Source organism: Apodemus sylvaticus, chromosome 1 (assembly GCF_947179515.1).
Source record: "Apodemus sylvaticus chromosome 1, mApoSyl1.1, whole genome shotgun sequence".
In the NCBI taxonomy this organism is placed as follows: Eukaryota; Metazoa; Chordata; class Mammalia; order Rodentia; family Muridae; genus Apodemus; species Apodemus sylvaticus.
The window spans coordinates 118,170,776-118,192,105 of record NC_067472.1 but is presented as its reverse complement, the minus strand read 5'-3'; the positions used below and the strand labels follow the sequence as shown (position 1 = coordinate 118,192,105).

Genomic DNA, 21,330 nt, shown 5'->3' with positions numbered 1-21,330 from the left:
GCATTACAAAACACAAGAGTCGTCAGCTTCGGCGTCCTGTGAAAGGCAGAGGTTCCCAAAGGCCACTATCCTCCTTCCTCCTAGAGGTGCCTGTCCCCACCCTACTTGATCACTAACTTCCTCAGGCCACCTCGTGCAGCCTCACCTAGTCACACCCCGCCCCTCCCCACACCTCAGTCACTCTACGCCCCTGTCCTCACAGCCTCGCCGCCGCTCCTCCCCCACCTCATTCTGTTCTCACCGCCCAGTAACCCCGCCCCCGGACCCGGGGTTTCCGGGCTCTTGGGTATTTTAAGGCGCGAGTCACTCGGGTCGCCTGACTTCCATCGCGTGGTGTTCCAGTCCTTGCGTTCTCGGCCATCTGCTTCCCAGGGGCCATCAGCCATGGGTCCCTGGTCCCACTACTTGCGCGCCGCCCTTCTGCTGGTGCTTTGGGGAGTCTGCACAGTGCGCTCCGACACTCCTGCCAACTGCACCTACCCTGACCTGTTGGGCACCTGGGTTTTCCAGGTGGGCCCTAGACATTCCCGAAGCGACATTAACTGCTCGATGACGGGTAAGCCGCTTCCCGGGATCCCGAGTCGTCCTTTTCTGCTGCTGAGTCCTTGCCTCGGGGCCAGCGTTTGTGAGTGACTGGAGAGTTAAGAGCTGATCCTTGGGGGGGGGGGGGGGGGGGGGGAGAATCAGGGCCAGGGCCGCTAAGTTGAATTTGAGCTGCTGAGAACTTCTAACTTTACACTTACTTTCCTGGTTACCTCACAACTCATATATTCAAGGAAACTTGCCCCTGTTTTGTTTTGTGATTTTAATTGTTTTATTTGCTTTGGTTTCTTAGAAGCCAGTGGAGAACTGCTTTCTTGATCCTTCATTCGAGTCTGATAGGTTCTTGTTTTTAAAAATTGTGCTGAGCTCAGACTCTGGGACTTAGGTGTTTTGTGTGTGTGTGTGTGTGTGTGTGCGCGCGTGTGTGTGTTTCTTTTTCTCTCTAAGGGGGGGGGGCGCACCTCCTTTCCCCATGAGGAAGTGGGAAAAGACCATCTCAAATTGGGCCAGTTTTATCTGCTACTGCCCTTGCCATTTCAGGCTACTCTGTTTAAGAATTGCAAGATATACAAAAGCTTTTTCCTGTTTCTTTTGTCACACTTTATGCAGTAGTGTTTGGAAACGATGGAAGCAAACACAGTGCCTGGCCCCTGGAAGGCTCTCAGTGAGTATGTAGTGAGTGAACACTGGGGCAGTCCACGAACCTCGGACCTAGGAAGACACTAGTATTGATCAGAAGAGTGACACTTCTGGTCTCCCGTTAGTCTGAGTTACACAGGGAAATTCAACTCTGAATTGTAATTTTCTTGTGAGTAGAATACAGGCTGCCATACAGCCCACCTCCCCCACTCCAACAAAGATTCATTTAATTAATGCCAGGTGACTAGGTTTAGCTCAATCCTGGACTGTGTCTACAATTGTTTCTTTGCTAAATTTGAGCATGGAGATGAGGCAGAAGAAAGAGATGCCTTATCACATGAAGTCTCTGATAAAGTATTTCTCCACTGGTAAAATGAGCTAATTCAATCTAGGTAAGGGATCTATCTATCTTTCTATCTATCTATCTATCTATCTATCTATCTATCTATCTATCTATCTATCTGTGTAATCTATCAGGTCTATCAGGTTTATTGGGAAGATGCTCTTGGCAGGGGAGGGAAGTTCACTGGCCAGGGAAACAGCCTAGGGAAAGGAGAGAGGAGAGGGGCAAGAGATAGAAAGTTCCCACACAGAGACAGTCTGAAGAGAGAAGGGACAAGAGACCAAAGTGTCTGGAGTACATAGGAAAGAGCCTAAGGGGGGAGCCCAGCCCTTAAGCTGTAAAGTTCAGCAAAGAGGGCTTGGTATATCAGGTAGGGACTGAGGGAGGCTGGAAGAACCTGAAGGTCAGGCCTGCTTTAATGTGTAAAACTTGCACTTCAACCCCTTATTGGGGCCTGAAATCCAACAGTCTCCATCATGTGTTAATCAGAAAGAAAGAAAGAAAGAAAGAAAGAAAGAAAGAAAGAAAGAAAGAAAGAAAGAAAGAAAGAAAGAAAGAAAGAAAGAAAGAAAGAAAGAAAGAAAGAAGACAGACAAATGTGTGAAATTCTTTAAGGCGGACACAGCTGAACAAGGACCTCTGCCTATAAACCTACTTTTGACTCTAACACAACAATTAAAGACACACAGAGATCTGACACCTGGTATTATGAAAGTTAAACATTAATACCTATCGACTCAAATTATTTTTATATATTAGAAGCCTCATGTTGGCTGAGTCCTTTGGAAGGATGCACACTGAGGTGTTAGTCTACAATCTTTGAGGAGAGAAATAACATTTTTTTTTGAGGCAGGGTTTCTTTGTGTTGCCTTTGGAACTCACTCTGTAGACCAGCCTGGCCTTGAACTGAGAAATTTGCCTGCCTCTGCCTCCCGAATGCTGAGATTAAAGGTGTGCACCACCACTTCCCAGCGAAAGCCCGTGTTTCTATGTAGCCTTTTTTTTTTTATCAGTTTTGTTTTTTTAAATTTCCCTCATTCCTGTAATTTTCAACAGCCCTCTCCCGATTCTTTACAAGGAAAAAATATTCTCTCTCCCTGTCCCCTGCCCCCTTCTCTCTCTGAGACAGTGCCTTGCTATGCAGCCCTAGTTTGGATGTAACTTAGTATGTAGACCAGGATGGATTTATATGCATCAAAATCCAACTACTTCTGACTCTGGAGGGGTAAGATTAACACACCCAGCTGGAAAAATATTTAAAGTGTTTGGTTGCACTGTGGTCTCTCTGCCAGTGTGAAGAACCCCTACGTTCTTCACAGGCTTGCCAGGAGCCCTCCTCCATCATCATGCAGAGAGAACAAAATTGAGACCCTAGGAGTGGGTGGGAGAGTGGGAGAGCACCCTCATAGAGGTAGGGGAGGGAGGGGGAGGGGATTTGTGGAGGGGAAACTGGGAATGGGATAACATTTGAAATGTAAATAAATAAAAAACCAATAAAAAATGAAAAAATAAAAAAAGGCTTTTCTGGCAAAGTCTCTATGTATCCTTAGCAAGCCTGGAATTTATTATGTAGTCCAGGCTAGTCTCCTAGAAATCTGCCTGTCTCCATAGCCCCACAGTGCTGAGTTTATAATTATAGGCTTGTCCTATTAGGTCCAGGAGTAACTGATTTTTTTTTCCCTGAACCAGATCTTGAATCCCAGTTAGGTTGCAAGGTTGGAAAGTACTTTACAATAGAAATTATTGAGGAGAAGCACTCCCTTGGGTGTTGGGTTAACTTTAATTTGTTATACATTTTGTTTTCTTTAGAACCAACAGAAGAAAAGGTAGTGATACACCTTAAGAAGTTGGATACTGCCTACGATAAACTGGGCAATTCTGGGCATTTCACCCTCATTTACAACCAAGGCTTCGAGATTGTGTTGAATGACTATAAATGGTTTGCGTTCTTCAAGGTTAGTTTCTGTTACCAGTCTTTCCTTATCTAAAATTTCTCCTGATTAAGAAACTCTGGAGTGTTCATTTTAGACCAAGAACATAACCTGAATAGACCCTTGCTTTAGTCAACAATTGTAAATTTGACATTTAAAAATTAAACTTTTGAGTAAATTTGTTCATTCAAAAATGTATAATTCTGTGTTTATATATTTTGCTAACTATGAAAAATTCTTATTTCATGTACTACATACTTTTAAATGTTCCCTTAAGCATTGGCTCTGTAGAGAATCTATAGGAAGGATAAGGAGATGATAAATTTTAGTTTCTAGAGTTCATTCTATTCTTCTAATCATGTCCTGCTGGCTCTGAGAGATTGGCCTTGGGGACTCATTGGAGTATTAAAATATATTACATATGGTAATGTGAATAATTTATTTGACTAAAGTCGAGAAGGAAATAGAATTCATGAAAGCCATTATGCTTCTTGGGCTGATTTAAGCAAATGACAGGCTAGGCTACACTGCTGGAATTTTATTTTTCTGAGTCTTAAAGAACCATTGTCTGGTCCTGCGTTCAAGCATAGCGCTTCAAGCTACAAGCACTCCCTGAGTTAAAATGGGTGGGACAGTCTAGATTCGGTGGCTCCTATGTGTTCGCTCTTTTGGAGGAGCTGAAACTTTTCCTATAGGCTTAGTATTAAATGGTTGAAGTAAATGGAATCTGACGCAGCTGTTTCTCATTATACATAGGATATATATACAGAGTTTTTCATAGTCTTTGCAGTCCGCTGGTACATCTGGTAAGAATAGACCATTTATAGACACTTCTGGGAAACTGGGGAATACATCTGCTAAAAATGATAATAGACAGCCTGACCTCTAAGTTTGATTTCTCATATGACTTGATTTATCACAAGGTTGAAGGGTTGTGAGCCAAACATATTTCTTAGAATAATTTTCAAGAGATATTTTAATATAAACTTCTCTTTAATATAAAATAAACAAAACAAAGAGATTGAGAGGGTGACTCCATTCTTATCTAGTAGCTAGTTAGCTAGTAAGAATCAGTCTATGTTTTGGTAGTTAGGCACCTGTTTGATTAGTTCAAGGACTGTGACTAGTTGTTAATTATTTTTAATATCAAACATTGTACTAAAATCCATCCTAACAGTATCTGAATCTCAAGTTTCAGTTACATGATGAATATGGTGGATGTATTCAATCTGAATTTAGTTCTCAGTGTGTATTTGAATTGGCGTAGGTTGTTTTTTTGTTTATATCTTTTTGAGATGAATAATTTCCCCTTCTCTTTTATCCCCTCAAACCCTCCCTATAGACCTTTCCTTTCTCCTTTTCAAAGTCATGGCCTTTACTTTTTATTTCTTAATTCACATACACACCATACAACTCCCCACACACACACCACACACCCCCCACACACACACTCCACACACACATACACCATACACATACACACACACACACACATACCTTCATACAGTTTGTTTGTGTATGTTTTGAGGCCTGACCATTTGGTATTGGATAACCAATTGGTGTGGCCTTCACTGAGGAAGACTTTCTCCCCATCTCAGAATTTCTTAGTTGCTTGTAATTATTTGTATAGAGTTGAAGCCTCACAGCCTTCCATAGGCCACTCGAACACATTCATTGTCTTTGTGTTCAGTTCATGTTCAGGGCCAGGTTTTTTCCTTTCATTGCCTTCAGATCAGATTTGTAGGCTTGACAGGCATGGACAGAAAAAGATATTTAGCTTACATTATGAACCCTGAGATGGGCCATAATTAATTGTCTGTGTGTGGTTTTCTTCTTCCTCTATCTTTTATTGACACACAAGAAATACTTAATTGGTATTTGCTAAAAAAAAATACAAAATAAAAAAATTACAAAACAAAGACTGAGTTGGAATGGATGAACTCAGTTTGGAAATAAGTTGAACAAATCATTAAAAAGTTGGGAATGTGATAAAAATACATGAATAAATAATTTATATGCATGTCTTAAAAAAACAAAACTCCCCATTTATCTGGACTATAAAGTACTGGCAGGAAAACGAATAAAATCACTATTAATTATCAGAGACATAATAATAAGAAATAAGACTAGGGTAATTTTGTACAATATTTATCATCAGGGATAGAGGGAGTATCTGACAGGGGAATGAGGAATTGGAGCACACAGTACATTTCTTTTCAAATCAATTGAGTATTTTGCCAGAGCAGGAGGGTATTAATCACATTAGGTCAAAGAACTAATTTTAAAGCCAAAGAGAGGTAAATGTGTTTCTAAGCTTAGAGGAAAGACAATGTATATGTAAATGACATGATTAGGCAAAAGTCTTGTACACCTTTCTGGATGCTATTAGACAAATGATTATTATACCATTAAGTAGGAAGAGGATTCTTACTCAACACAATGTGTGTTTTGTGTGTGTGTGTGTGTGTGTGTGTGTGTGTGTGTAGTGGCCATTCTCCAGAATGATTAGGTTCAAGAAAATCATGCTTTCGCTTACTGTGGGAAAACTAAGTAATGCAGTTTATTGGCTGGAGATAAAGATAACACTTAAAACAAGCAATGTATATATAAGTTTTTTTGGTTCTGAAACATGTTTTAATGTAATCAGGTAGTTCCAGATGAGCAGTTTGCAAAGCTGGCTGCCAACCTGGTGACCTGAGTTAGATCCTACAAGGCATGAAAGGTAGATGGAGGTCCCCAAAGTTGTCCTCTGACCTTGACACTTGTAGCATTACACATATACATTCCTTTATACTTATATAATAGTAAATATACAAAAACAAACAAACAAATAAACAATGCATTTTAATAGCAAATACAGGAGCAGTAATAGGGGAAAGTGATTAAAATTTTATGGAAAACTATAAAAGGAGAATCAAGTTCTTTGGGTGACTTTGTTAACCTAAATCTAGTTGGATTTTACCACAAGCATTAGGGTATTTCCTACAGTTCTGGGAAACCATATTTCAAGGAATAAGTGACTCAAGAGAATAAAACTTTTCATTGAATAATGCATATAAACTTTTTTTCTAATGGCATAGAATATATCTTTTCAACTGATATTTAAAACTTGGGCTCTCATTTCTTTTGTGTTTTTAAGACAAGGTCTTGATGTGTAACTTTGCACTTGAAATCCTGTCTCAGTCTTTTAAGTTCTGGGGTTCCGTGTGTGGCCAAGAGGCCTGGCTTAAAATAGAGAAATATCATCAATTTTAAAGGTCCTATGTAAACTAAATTTACCCACCCCAACTATTTTGTAAATATCTAATCAAGTTTTACTGTTTACACCTACCATGTTAGTTCTGTCTTTTATTATTCTAGAAAACAGTTGTTATTTCCAGATGTTTTCATTATAACACACCTAAGACCATGTGTTTCCCATTACATTTATGAGATGTGTTTTTCTCAGATTCCTAACCGGCATCCTGCCGGAGTTTCTTGAGTAGGTGGTGCATGTGTTGAATGTTCATCAGGGGTTCCTTTTGAATCCTATAGCACAAGAGCAGATATAGCCTCCCCTTCATTCTCTGTGTCCAGGCTTGGCTTGGGGGTGACTACTGTCAGTCTCTTTACTGGTGCCTTGCTTTATCTTATTCAGGCATTAGCTGAAAGATTAAGGTGTTTCATGACATAAAGATTCCTAAACATTAAAAAAAAATGAAGAAAAAAGCTTGGCTTTTAATTACTTAAAATATGGTAGGTTAAAAGAGAACTAGTCTGTGGATCTGCATATGCCTTCAAGCTTGCATAGTCCCAGTTGAACATAAAACCAGCAACTAGATATTTTTAAAGGTTTTCTTTTCCCTAATTCTTTAAGGTAGTCTCTGACCTGCATTCCCATCCAGGCAGAAACCTAAGCCTTTACAACCTCCTGTAAAAGAGAAGAGAGTGATTAGGCTTGTGACAAAACAGATAACTTTTTGGAACTATTCTTTGGAAACATTGGGAGGTGGAGAATAAATAAAGGTGTACTCTCTGCAGGCATGTCCTACACTGTTGAATTATAGTGACAGCATTTGGTTCTCCTTTTCCCTGTGGCACATTTACACCTCTTTGAGGTATCTGCATATTAAATCTGCAGATCTGCTGCTGGCCTCTTATAAAAAGTAAAACAATGCAACAAAGCCAGGTAGAATATAAAGAGCTGAGATCATGTCTGCCTATGTGATCAGTGGTCAGTGACCACTTCCTATTTCCTTGTGCTGTTGTGTGTCTTCATCAGTTTTTATGAAAAGCTATATAAAGTTCCACTGGTAGTCATCCTCAACCAAAATGGTCCAGAGGAAGTCATATAAACAAAGTAAGCCTCAAACAATGTCTTCAAGGAGGACAAGTTGCAAATCCCTGACTTTTTCCCAATTTACCTCCTCTGAAGCAATGAAGATGAGAAGGTTAGAAAAGAAACCTCATCTTGCCTTGAAGACAGTTATTCAAAGGGTGAAAAAAATAGAGAGGAAAGTAGACTTATTATAGGTAAATATTTGTATTATAATTCTTTATTTGTGGGAGTTGTGGATAGTGGTGGGGGATGGGGTGTTATTTGTGAGCCTTAGCTTCAGTGTACTCAGAAGGCAACCTATGGAAAGGACCCGTGATTTTTTCCCTTCACAATGTGGGTTCTGGGGATTAAACTCAGGTTGCCAGGCTTGGCAGTAATCCTCGATTTCACCAAACCCTTGCTATGGCTTTGCATTTTATTTGGTGTTAGTCAAGTGGGATTTTCTTGTTATTGAGCTCCTGTTCTGAGCTTTCCAGTCTTAATTGAATTATAGACTAACAAATAACAATAATAAAGAGACCACCACCACAGGGTTCATGAAACAAGCTATTATTTAGAACTTGGTCAACAATGTCTGGTTTTTAATTCCATAGCTTGTGTGCCAGCAATTTGCAAGTTTCAAACTATTCACCACAACCAGAAATGTCAGTTGTGTTTCCACAATAAAGGGTATGAGGACTGTGCACTCATTTTTTTTCCACTATTCCTTCTGGGATTATTTTTAAAATAACAAAATTTTAGAATTGTTTTTGCAGTAGATGTGCTTTTATATATATATATATATATATATATACTCTGTATATTAAACATAAGATTTATGTTTTAAAACTTTAAGTTTCTTTTTAAGCCTTTTGTGCCTCATTTATGTTTTCTTATTGATCTTATTGATAAATTTTATTATGACTCAGTTTACCACTATAAACTCTTCATAGGATGTCACTGATTTTATCAATCAGTTGTTCATGCAGCTGGGAACTGTGGGAATGTATGATTTGCCACATCTGAGGAACAAACTGGGTGAGCACAATTGAAATCTTTTATCTTTCTCCTGCCCTGTTGCCATATGCAAATCAGTGCCTATTCCTCAGAGAGCAGGAGAATGCATAGATTGTTACTTTCCTCTGCATCTTGCTTGAGCTTGCATTTCTGCTACCTTTAACTTCTCCCCTGTTTTATGCAACATTCCATTCTCATGGGTTGTGATTGTACTATCAAATCCCTAGTGTCATAAATATAACCTTAGAAGACATGAACCCAAAAGGGAGAAGACCAACCTGGTAAAGGTTGACTAACATACAACTCACATTTGTAATATTACTAACCTGTCCTAGCTTGCTGACTCCTTTTCCTGAAGACTTCAAGGGAGAACTATATAGTATATATCCTAGTCCCTACCTAGGTATACATCCACACAGCATTACTACCACATTTACCTGTACAGGAGGCACACCTCTGGGTCTAAGGTGCAAGACTGAGGTCACAGGTTTTTCTACCTATCTTTTAAAGAGAATGTGTCTCTTTCAAAATGGATTGGCATGCTAGTCACTTATCACCAAGTTGTCATTCATCTTCTTTAACATGGATTCTACGACGAGCATAGAATGTTGACTGGGAAAAGAAGAATCCCTTTGGCTCATTTATTTCATATTTTCAGGAAAAATATGGAAATGACTACTCACATAAAATTTGATGGGAATAATGGATGATGAGCAAATAAAATCTATGGGATGTCTTAAACTTCACCATGTTTTAAAATAATATTGTTTTTCCTTGCCCTTCTTTTTCTTGGTGACTAATCCCTGAAAGTCAGATGATACAAAAGAGAAATAAGAACAGGTCTAGAAAGCACCACCATCATCCTGTAGCCACATTTCAGGCTTTGGACTGGGCTTTGTAATAGGTTGACAGCATCCATGTAAACAGACAGGAGCTGTTCCTGGGCTGCTCAGTCACTGCATTTTCTTAAAATTTAAAGAGTCAGGCAGCCTCCAAAACCAGCTTAGTGTGAGTGAGGATAATTGACAGAAATGAGCTGTGTCTTCTTTGTTCTTCAGGGAACTGAATAAGTGGAGCATATGTTAGTTCCCTGTAGTTCAGAACTGCACAGAATTTTTAATTTGTTGCATGGTGGTACTTTAGGAGGAAGATTAAATGGAAAACCTCCCCAAAGTGGATCGCTAGTTTCTCAATACAATTTATGAAATTCTGCTCTAAATATTTCAACCTTCCTTCTACTTTTGGAGAGACATCTACCAGTAGAAAAGTTAACCATAGTCTGTTTCACAACTGGGGTATATAACCTAGTACTTAGGCAAACATTCATGCAGCATTAGGACCACATTTGAATGTGTACAAGACACAAAGTTTGGGGCTAAGATGCTAGAATTTAGCTTGTTGCTTCAGTATACTTTTAAATCACAATAGTTTTATAGAGAGGCTGTCACTTTCAAATGCATGTGCTTTGCAAGCATGATGCCTGCATGCATAATCCTCTTTTTAAAGCCTTGAGCTCAATAGCAATTTTATGCGAATGTCTTTAATAACTTAAAAGAACTACCAACACCTAATGTATAAGTGCTGGTATTGCTTTTTTTAAAATTAAGAAAGGCTACTATGATAAAGTGTTAAAAGGTGGTATGATCTTTGTTTCTTGTAACCCTAGTTTTTGTCTTGTAGTTATTAAATAGATCATCTGTTGGGAGGCTCTTTTAAAACCACAGCCAAGAACAGACTTTGGCTTAAGAGACAAACAGTTGGATCTACCTCTAGCAGCTAGCAGAGGCCATGGCAGCTACAATCCCTTCTGGAATCTGTTTGCATGTAAAATGCAGAGGCGTCCTGGTGACCCACCTCCAAGGCAACTGCCCTCCTGACGGATTCCTTGGAAAACAGTAATCACCACTGTGGAATTTGAACCACCAGAAGCTGCACAAAATAAAGGAAAAACATTGTGGAAGAGATGAAGCCTCAGGGGGGCTTCAGCATTTAGTGCTTTCATAAAGGGACAATTCATAACATATCCAGTGTTTTCCCTTTTGTTTTGTTTCATGTTTTTTTTTTTCCTACTTGAATACTGTTTTGTTGAAATAGTTTGTCCAAACTGGACAGAATTTGGATTTTTGATTTTGTGACCTTTTATTTTTTTCTGTGTTTTGTCACACTGAAAATTTTACTCAGTTAACTTGTCTCTTCCTGGGTGCCTTCACTTTTTAAAATTACTTTGAGATACTCCAAAGGTAGAAAGATTTGGGATGACATGAAATGGAGAGATATTAATTATTGAGGTCCTGTGGATACTACATCAAAGGAGGAAAGATGCTTTCTTAGCCATATACTAAAAGCTGTATCTTGCAGAGAGCGAATCTTCAGTGCTCCCAGACAGAAAGATGGTATGGTTAGTGCTTTTTGGTTTCTATACTTTTTTCTTCTCTTTTCTGTTCTCTTTTCCTCTTTTGTTTCTTCATTTTGTTTTTTTAAATTAGGTGCTAGCTTTTGCTAAGAACTTGACATACTATGAATTTGAAAGCTCTTTGAAACTGATAGAACTAGTCTCATTTAAAAGTTAGTAATGGTTAGTCTCCCATAATGCTGAAGCTCCTACAGTTTCTGGCTATAAAATGATCATCCTAATCTTTCAAACCTAAGGACTTCATTGGGGCTAAAAAGAAAAGTCATATCAAAAAAGTAAATGGTTTCTAGAACCACATTTAGGTAGTTTTTTTGGTACATTCCAGTGCAGAAGCATCATGAATGTTAGTTCAGTGGGGGTGATAGAATATATATTGCATTGGCTGTTACTGAAGTCTTAGGAAAGTGCCTTTCCAGTTTATGTTTCCTTACCACTGAGTCCACTCACTTTCTTGTTTTTGAGTTCTTGCATTCAGCTAGTAACATTAACTTGGCTTTCCCCTTAGCACTCCCACACACTGGAAATCAAGCTGTTAAAACTTCAGTATCAATCCCAATGAAATCCCTTGTGAAACTGACTTTCTTTAATTGTACTATTGTTCAGTCTGATTGCTATCTTCTAGCTTTTCCTGCTAAGTAGCAGAGTCATTTCCTTCTCACTTGGTTTCCAGCTGACTTGGAAGACATAAAAGGCTTGTGTACCTAGCCCATGTCATCCACTTTGCTTTTCTTTTGTGGCTTAGTTAGCTCAGAAGATTGTGTATATGAGTCATAAACACTATTTTATGCCATGTCAGATTTACTTATTTGGTCATCTTTCTTTTTTTTTCTGTCTTGCCTCTGGACCTGATAGTCTTCAACATCTAGGATGCATTTGTCACTTCACTGAGAGAGAATCTATTAATAATTCCCCTTGTTTTCTATAGGTACATCTAGTTTGAATTTATAAAGTATTGGTCTGGTGCCTTTATCTTCTGGGATGGACATCTGCTTTTCTCTATTTATCTTTATTACCTAATGCAAATAGTACTTCATAGGTCTGGGAAAGTACAGTATACTTCTCTTTTTGCAGACATTTTACATGTAGTTCTAGCCTATAAAGTATCAACTACTTTTCTTGTGTTGTCATAAAACATGACTAAAGAGACTTATCAAATAAAGTATTTGATGTGGCTGACAGTTTAAGAAGTTTAAAGTCCATGCGGAAAGAGTGAAAAGATCGCTTAGAGTTCATATCTTCATCCAAAAGTACTAGGCAAAGAGACCTAACTAGGAATCATGTAGTTGCTGAAACCTTAAAGCCCACATACACTCCTCTTCCAATGCTTCCTCCAACAAGGACACACCTCCTAATCCTTCCCAAAGAGTTCTACCAAGTGGAGACAAAGTATTTAATTCTATGAACCTATGGGGAAGGGAGAGTACTCTCACTAAAACCAATAGGCAACACATTACTTTTCTTGGGCTCTAGAAACACTATCCAAGGATGGCAGTATGTTCTTTTTGTTCTCTGTTCTAAGAAATATTATCAGGTTTCTTGTCTGCAGAGCCCTTATATTTTATATTTATTTACCTACAGAGTTATATATTTTAAAGTTGATTTTCAAGGTCTAAAAATGAGAGAGAGAGAGAGAGAGAGAGAGAGAGAGAGAGAGAGAGAGAGAGAGACTGAGAGAGACTTGCTTTGAAAAGTATTTTAATTTAAATTGTTTTCCTCTGTGTAATTTGGTGTATAAATGTTTATGAGGGCAAATTAGTGGGTACAAAATAATAGATATGTGCCATAAGGACTTCCAGTACACTAGTGTTTAGCATCGTTTGTCATAATTGCCTGTTTGTATTCCATTCTGCTTTGTAAGAAGATGGATTATTGACTTTGTATTACAAAATACTGTGTTGCCTGTGTTTTGTGTAATATGTGTCAAATAGCATGACAAAAGGGAAAGGGGTTTAATAAATAATTTTGTAAGAAAGAACCTTGTAAAATACTTCATCGTGGTATTGTTTTTATTAATGTTACTAGAATTTTCTTACCTTTGTGTTCTTAGAGGCCATGGTAGGCCCTCAGGACGTTTGTTAAATGACTTAATACAAAAGAGATCAGACTCATTTTGTGTGTGTGTGTGTGTGTGTGTGTGTGTGTGCTCATTATGCCTTAAACTTATTGCACTTATAAAGCGCCCCCACCCCCCAAAAAGCTTAAGCTTACAGTGGTAATGTTCTAGCTTTAAGGGCTATTAGTGCCTGAGGAAAAAATAGAGAATTTTATGTCTGTAATGGTTCCTGGGTTGGCTTTTTTTTTTTTTAAAGTAGCCTGAAGAGGATAGTTTATGCTCCATAGCTACTAAGCATAAGAAGAAATTAACAGTTTAATGGATTTTCAGGTATTCTTCCAATCTCACAGTTCAGACTTTGTGAAGTAGGAACTGAGAATGAGCCCAAGAATGCTGACCACTTTGCTTAGTGGTAAATAGTAGTTTGGTTTTTATCTATTTTTGGAATATATATTTTAGCTTAAATCAAGTGTCTTCAAGCATAGGTAATATTCAAGTTTAATATCTTCCATACTTGTATTTGAATCTAAATGTCAATATTTTCTATTTAAAATGTATTATCATTTGGTTACAACTTCCTGGTAGCTTTGCATTTGATTAGAATTCAACTTTTTAAATAAACTGTTTAGTCTTGTTAATAGGCAGAAACCCGATGCTTATTCTTGGAACAGAATTAAGGAAGTTGGCTTCTTTCTGAGAAAGCTTTGGTAGACTGGAGATATTTAACCAAATGTGGATTTGGTCAAATTAGCCTTGCTTTTTAACACTTTCCTGACACTATAAACATGGCAGCAGATGTACTGCTTTAGTTTGTATGGATGTTGCTACTGAGACTGAGGGAGTATGGGGAAGCAAAAAGTTCAGAGACCCTTCCCTAGATTTGAGTTTTACTCAGATGCCATAAATGTCCATATGTGTTTATCATTCAGACCTCAAACATCTGAGGTACTGCTCTGGGAAGGAGACTTAGATGCCCATGTCTTTATTTATTCTATGATTTGTATAGACAACTTTTAATAAACCTATAAGTTTTATATGGATGCAGCAATGTAGAAATGTTATAACACAGATGGGACTTTCAGTGATAAATGAACAATGTATATTGTCATAAGTCATTTCAAGAAGATATAATTAATAATGAAAAATGTCATTATAATCTTGATTCCAAAAGCACTGTTGGTGGCTTACTGCCTACATTTGCCTCTAGAGGGCTGTGACTTGGGTATGCACCACTACCAGTCTTTGAAATAAAGAAACAGCTCAATTCATAATTTGAAACAAAGAGTCAGTTGAAAGCATAGAAAAAGTGTTAAAAATCTTTGTTACATAAATACCTTCAGGACAACAGATGATGTCTTTGTTACTTTTTTCTTGCATTTACAAATGTTTATACATGCTTATGTTGTTACTTTTGGGATGCATTTTTAAACTTTTAAAACCCTTAAAACTTCACTATTATCAATCAAGAAAAGTATGATCACTCATAAATATCTTACCCATTTTAGTTAAAAACACAGACTGTCTAGCTGGCACACATTCAAAGCTTCATGAAGGATAAGTAACAGAACTGGAATTTAAAAAGCAAAACTGTTTGTGTCTCCTGACTAGTGTACTAGATGAAATAAGCATCCACATATTTGCTGTGTAGTGTAAATAGAGAAGCAATAGAAGGATGCTAATTAAAAAAAAATCTTTGAAGTATCATGTAGGGGGCAGTTCTGATGTTAAGATCCTGTTCCCCCATTGGTTCTTGATATACCAGTAAAGAAAGCCAGGGTCCAATTGCTGGGCAGAAGGAACAGGTTGAACTTCTGGGTCTCAGGAGAAAAAGGCAGACTCAAGGAAGAAAAAGAGGTGTTTTTTTCCTAAACAATATTATTAAGGGCATGCTTTTCTATGTGGGAGATAGTAATAGCCAGCAACTGTGTCCTAAGGCAAGTTGAAAAGGAACAAATTGTGTGTGTGTGTGTGTGTGTGTGTGTGTGTGTTTTGTTCAAGGATTCAAGGGAAGTTGGGTAGGGGCTGTATGGTCACCTCCCGGGGTAAAGGTGGGTAGAGCATAAAACTACATTCTACAGTATCAAAAAACAGTAAAAAGTTATAGGATAAATGTAAGATATCCGCAGCAGGTCAGTATTACTAGGCAGGTCTATGAGAGTTCATTTTCTCTCTATGAGAGAAACCATGGTAGGATGGTGGTGGTTAGAATGGGGTTAAGGACATTGGAGAATACGTGACAACTTAATGGGAACTTTGAAGAAGCAGAAGAGTGCCTGGGACAGCAGTTCTCTGAACCTAAGAGCTACATATTGGGAGGTCTTCCAATTGTAGCTGTTTTTAATTTTTTTGCAGTGGGAATTGGCAAAAGTGAATGGAAACTTAAATCGTTTCATCTGTGCAAGCCAGTCTTCAGAGACCAATGTTTATATAAATGAAACAAAATCTTTGGGAGAAAAAAATTGACTATATTTATTGCTGGATTATCTGGCCAGGATTTCTGTCTTTTAATCCTCACAAAAATGTTTGAGTTCACTGTGGCTGAAAGAATCCCTGAGAACTTTCCAATAAAGGAAGTAATGAATTCACACCGAGGAGGTTCGTCAGGTTAAGGTTTCTAGCTCTTGACCTTTGACCTAACCTAATCAATGTCACATTTCCACCTCTTTGGACCTCATTGTACATGTCTACCCTATCCTGCTCATAGGGTGACTTTAGGTTAACAAAGAAACTTAAAAAGAAATTAAAAAGAAAACTCAGATTTCTCTAGCTACAAAATGATACAGAATATAGTTTTAAGGGAGAAAATGATTCTATGAGTTTAATGCATCAGAAGTGTTTGCAAATGCCAATTTTGCTATACTTATATGATGTGGAGTACAATAACCAGCTTGTAGATTTTTTTTTAAATACCCCAATGTATATAAATTAATGTGTCTGCAATAACAATTATTAATCAGACTTTGCTAATTTTATATTGAAGCACAGATGTGAGGTTGGAAGTTCTACCTGGATGATTGGAACTTCTGGGTGAATCTGAATTTACATCATGAAACAGGCTTAGAGAGGAGAATGAGTATTTCAGAAGACACACACACACACATGCACACTGTGTGCTTCCTGGCTCTTTGATGACTTGGCCTTATAATGCTGCTATTAATTTTTAATTTCATACCTTTTCTGAATTTTATAAATCAACGATGAAATCATTCTTAGTAAGACTTGTTCTTATTTATTCTTTTCTTATTCACTCATTCAATAATTAACTGCTTCCTGCTGCCAGAAAGCTCTCTCGACAGTAAATAAACAAAAATCTTATTTTCACAATGCTTATGACTTTATGGGAAGAATAATCTTAGAGGTTACCAGAGGGAGAACACATAAACAGTGTGCGGGATGGAATATATTTCAAACAACCGCATTTTACCAATGAATGTACCAGGGTCATACAAGACCAAAGCAGCAGATCTGGCTTCTATCGGGATATTCCAAGCCTCAAAGGTCTTGGGTATCCTCTACCTCTGCTCTGCAGTAATAATTCTGCCCTTGGCAAGAATGGCAGAGTTAGAAATAGTCATGGGCCACTATGTGAAGCTCTCCTGAGTAAGCTTATCTGCAGTATTTTTAGAGCATCCATTGGATTAGAAAGAAAGGACAACAACCAACAGATGTCAGCTGCGAAACTCTGACCATTGTCACTCTTTGCAGGGACACCAGTACTACAGTAGAGAACTATTTCTCCTTATCACTAAAGGTTATTGTGAGGTCAAGATAACACAGATGGAAGCATCATTAGAAAGTTAACATTTGCTCTGTAGTTTCTGGGCTTCTCTCCTCTGTATCATCCTCCACCACAGCTATTTGGGGAGGAGCCATATATTAAGAAACAGTTCATGGTGTACAGGCCAGTATTTGGTTCTAGGAGTGCTTGGTATTAAACTCTAGCTTAACAAACCTCCTAGATCAAAATATATTATTCTGTGTTATCTTGAGCCCCTAAGGATCAATAAGAAATCTGTATGGTGTTTATAAAATAAGGGAGTTTCTGCCTTTGTGATACAAAAGCAGTTGATACAATATCTTAATATTAATAGGTGGCTATGCTTCCCAGGGTCCAAGAAAAGTGTGCACTGTGAGGCACATTTCCCAATTTTTGGAAACTTGATTGGCTCACCCTTTCTTAGAGAACTCATTAATTATGCAAAACTTTATGAGTTAATAAGATTATTCTAAATTTCCATATTTGAAACATTTTAGGCCTTTTAAATTTTTTTCTATTATACTGCCATAAATATTTACTGACATTGCTACAGAAAGATAAGGAGAGATAGAGAGACATTTTGCTGTAAGGAAATTTTCAGGGCTCTTAAAATATTAAGGCTGCTTTCCAGGCAACAGGCCTGAAAGAGTCAATCATTCTCCAAGGCCTACCTGTATCATCTTAGCAGATTGGAGAAAAATCACCCACATTTAGTCTACTGATGACAGAGTTTCTGTACTGTTTAATGTGTCTGTGTCTCAACTTGGCTGAGATCTTGATAAGTACATTGTGAGTTGGAAATAACTGTGTCATAAATGTGTTTATTACACTTAACCTGCCTAAGTGTGCCAAAGAGTCCAACAGACACAATAAGTGCTGACACCGCAAAGCCTAAAGTGTTTGTGTTTGGCCATTGAGGACAAACTCACCAACTTGCACTGGATCACTGAGTCCCAGTGTTATACTTCTGAGTGTATTTTCTTTTATTCCTGATATCCTTGCTTTGCAAATAGTTATGGTGTACTAGAATTGCCTTCAAATATAATGTGTGCCAATGCCTTTCTTTCTTCTTTCTCCCTCCCTCCTGCTCATTCTAGTCATGTGCTCCTCTTCAACGAGATGTCACTGGATGAAAGTCATTGGGCTCTAGTGCCACTGTGTCTGAATTCAAACCTGGGTCTGTCACAGCAGTATTCTTTCAGGGGTGACACAGAAACATGCAAAGGGTCATATTACTGAAATAAAGTGTAGCCAATAATTAAGTTGCCTCATAATAAGCATATTCTAATGCACCAGGAGACTAGTAGGAAAAGAGGATTTTGTTTAGCTATACAGAAATACTTGCTGTCTCTCTTTATAATCTACTGATGGGAGCCTCTTCTGACAAAATGCAGAGGAGGAAAATTCTGTTCTTGCCACTTGACAGCCCTGTGGGCTTCAGGATGTCCTGAAGCTGAAAAATCATCAGAACTACAGGAAGGTTAGTTCTTCATAGACTGATGGAGAATTAAATGCAAGATGCCTTGGGTGTCATATTTGCTTTAAAAATGTGAGTTTTTTCCTATAGCCATTCTTTCATTCTTAGAAGTGCATTTTTTTGGTGGCCAACAATGCTAATCTTAGAAAAACTGGTTTCTCTGATCTCCAGAATAATTATCAAAACGTCATCGGCCAAAATGAAGTTTTTATTTTGGTTGGCAGAGGGCCACAATGCATCTTTAGGGTAAATAGGAGCCGAGGAAACTGACGAGAGGTGAGCACAGGTGTAGTCAATTGTCTTTTATTTTCTTTCTTGCTCGCAGTATGAAATCAAAGGCAGCACAGTCGTCAGTTACTGCAATGAGACCATGACTGGATGGGTCCATGATGTGCTGGGCCGCAACTGGGCTTGCTTTGTTGGCAAGAAGGTGGGAAGCCACTTTGAGAAAGTTAATAAGAAGGCAGAGCACCTTGGAGGTCTCCAGGAAAAGTGAGTTGTGACAAGGGATTTGTACATTTTGCTGTGCTTAATGGTGTGCATGGTATGAGTGTGTGTTTACTTTTAGAAATTGTAATTTTTCTGTGCTAATGTAACTTGAACGGAGATGTGTTATATAAATATAAACTGTACTGGAAATGAATGTGGACTGACTGAATTGACAGAAAAGTAATATAGTTCAGCACATTTCAAAACCAATGAACCAGGGAAAGCTTATAAACAAGAACATGATCAAAGGAAACACAAAATAGAAAATTACTAGTAAAGTAATTACTTCATTGATTGTGGTATAATGATGACTTGCATAATACATGCAATATCATGATGCTACAACTAGTGTCCAGTTACGAACTCACCAAACTTCAAGCATAGAAAGCAAAGGAAGTCCTTGGTATTTCTGCAGGTTTTTATTTGCTTGGGCTGTCACAAGCCCAAGGGTGACTTTGCAGACTGGGTGGCCTAAAGGGCAGTTTGTGCTCTGGGTTTTGAAGGCTAGAACTTGGTTTCTTCCTGGTTTGATGCTGGCTCCTCCTCCTGTGTTCTCACTTGGACTTCCCTGCAGTATCCTAACCTATTCATTTCAGGACTCTAGTAAAACTAGACCAGAGCCCACACTAATGGCTTCGCCCTTTACAATTCTTTAAAGACCTGCTTTTATATACAATCTCTGGCTGAGATATTAGAAGTAAGGGTTTTTAGTAAGGCTTTTTAATATTTTCTTTTTGAGATTATAATTATGATATTTCTTTCTTCCTTTTCCAAAGAATAACATTCAGCCTACAATGTGAAGTTACTATTTTTCATTCAGGTATCTGCTATAAGGAACCATACAAACAAGAATTCTCAGACATTATTAGTTTTGCAAGAGGGAGATCAATAAGTATTTTCTTTTCCATTTCGCTTAGTTGGGAAAGCCACTAAAACTGCACACAAACTAAACATGCAAACCAAGTGATCCTGGCAAGGATTGCCTGTAGCAGAGAGCTCAGGGAAGATGTGACTGGAAAGAAGACTTAACCTTGCCTTTCAAAGTGCTAACCAGAGTGAAACCCTATCCAGTCCTTCCTTTTAAGTTCAGTCTTTAAGTAGATTTGGGTGGTATGGTTCTTATAAGCAGTTCACCTGGCATTTTTTTCTGGTGTGCTTTGTGCTGGTGAGCCTGATTGAATCCTTCAAGCACTGCTTATATAATTGCTGTGCACTGACATGCAGGTTTGACAAATGTTGGACTTCAGTGAATAATTAACAATTTTTTATAGCTGTGTTATTTCTACATCCATAGCCAAACATTTCACACAAAGCAGACAAATAATGCTCATGTTAATATTTTTATAAATCACATCAAGAACTTATTTCATAGTCTGATTTCAGTGGTCTGAGTTCTCAAATATTTATGCTAATACTGTTTTTTAATAATAGGGGCATAAACTCCTATATGGAATAGTACTTAGGAATTGCTTATTTATAGAACATGTATGCATATACTTGATTTGTTCATATAACAGATTGTAAAAATGCACTTTGAAAGGACCACATAGAGGTCAAGATCATAGCTTGGCAGGTAGCCTAGCATACATGGGTCCCTGGATTTTGTACTTAATGCTGCATAAGCTATGTGGCATTGCATACCTATAATCCTATCACTTAGGAAGGAGAGACTTAGTAACAGAAGTACAAAGACATCTCTGGATACATAATGATTTTGAGACCAGACCCTGTTTCAAAAATAAATAAAATGGGCATGCAGAAAAGATAATACTCTGATGCCAACTATAAAGATAAACATGGCTTTAAAGAGAAATTACATGTAAAGGCCATAACAGTTTACAGCTTTCCTCTCTTGCCAACTGTTCTTGAATGACTATACCACTCCCAACTTTGACACACAGTGTGGGTATCATCAGTTTTATTGGAGACTAGTTTTACCTGAAATGACTACCTCTGAAACTATGTCCCTTTGCTGTTGGCAGATATTCAGAAAGGCTCTACAGTCACAACCACAACTTTGTGAAGGCCATCAATACTGTTCAGAAGTACTGGACTGCAACCACATATAAGGAATATGAGAACATGAGCCTACGAGATCTGATAAGGAGAAGTGGACACAGCCAGAGAATCCCAAGGTAACACAGTGCCTCTCCTTGTCACAAGTAAGAACTTCAGTAGTAAACGTCACCCTCCCTCAACACAGGCCCAACCTGGATGTCCCAACTTTCTATTAGTCATCCCAATATACTGGGTGTTGTTGCCGATGTCTTTTTTTCTTTTGCTTTCCTTCAGATTTTCACAAACTGTCCAAGTCATATTTTGGAGTCTTTTAGTGATATGCATGATAAGGGTGATAATTATCATTGCTGTC

The 21,330-nt window shown here is 38.1% G+C and overlaps 1 protein-coding gene across 3 annotated transcripts in view; it reads left to right on the top strand.

Moving 5' to 3' along the window:
- Positions 1–278: 278 nt before the first annotated feature.
- The window catches only part of Ctsc (cathepsin C), a 32,685-nt gene continuing 11,633 nt past the window's right edge, over positions 279–21,330 (top strand). The window contains exons 1-4 of one of the 3 annotated variants that reach the window (XM_052159126.1): positions 279–556; positions 3,335–3,480; positions 8,707–8,791; positions 10,451–13,170. In XM_052159126.1, the coding sequence (XP_052015086.1) occupies positions 385–556; positions 3,335–3,480; positions 8,707–8,791; positions 10,451–10,461 (414 nt within the window). In that variant the 5' untranslated portion in view covers positions 279–384 and the 3' untranslated portion in view covers positions 10,462–13,170. Of the gene's footprint in view, positions 557–3,334; positions 3,481–8,706; positions 8,792–10,436; positions 13,171–18,795; positions 18,963–20,941; positions 21,095–21,330 lie in introns of those variants that run through there. The other 2 variants (XM_052159116.1, XM_052159113.1) reach the window with 2 other exon arrangements.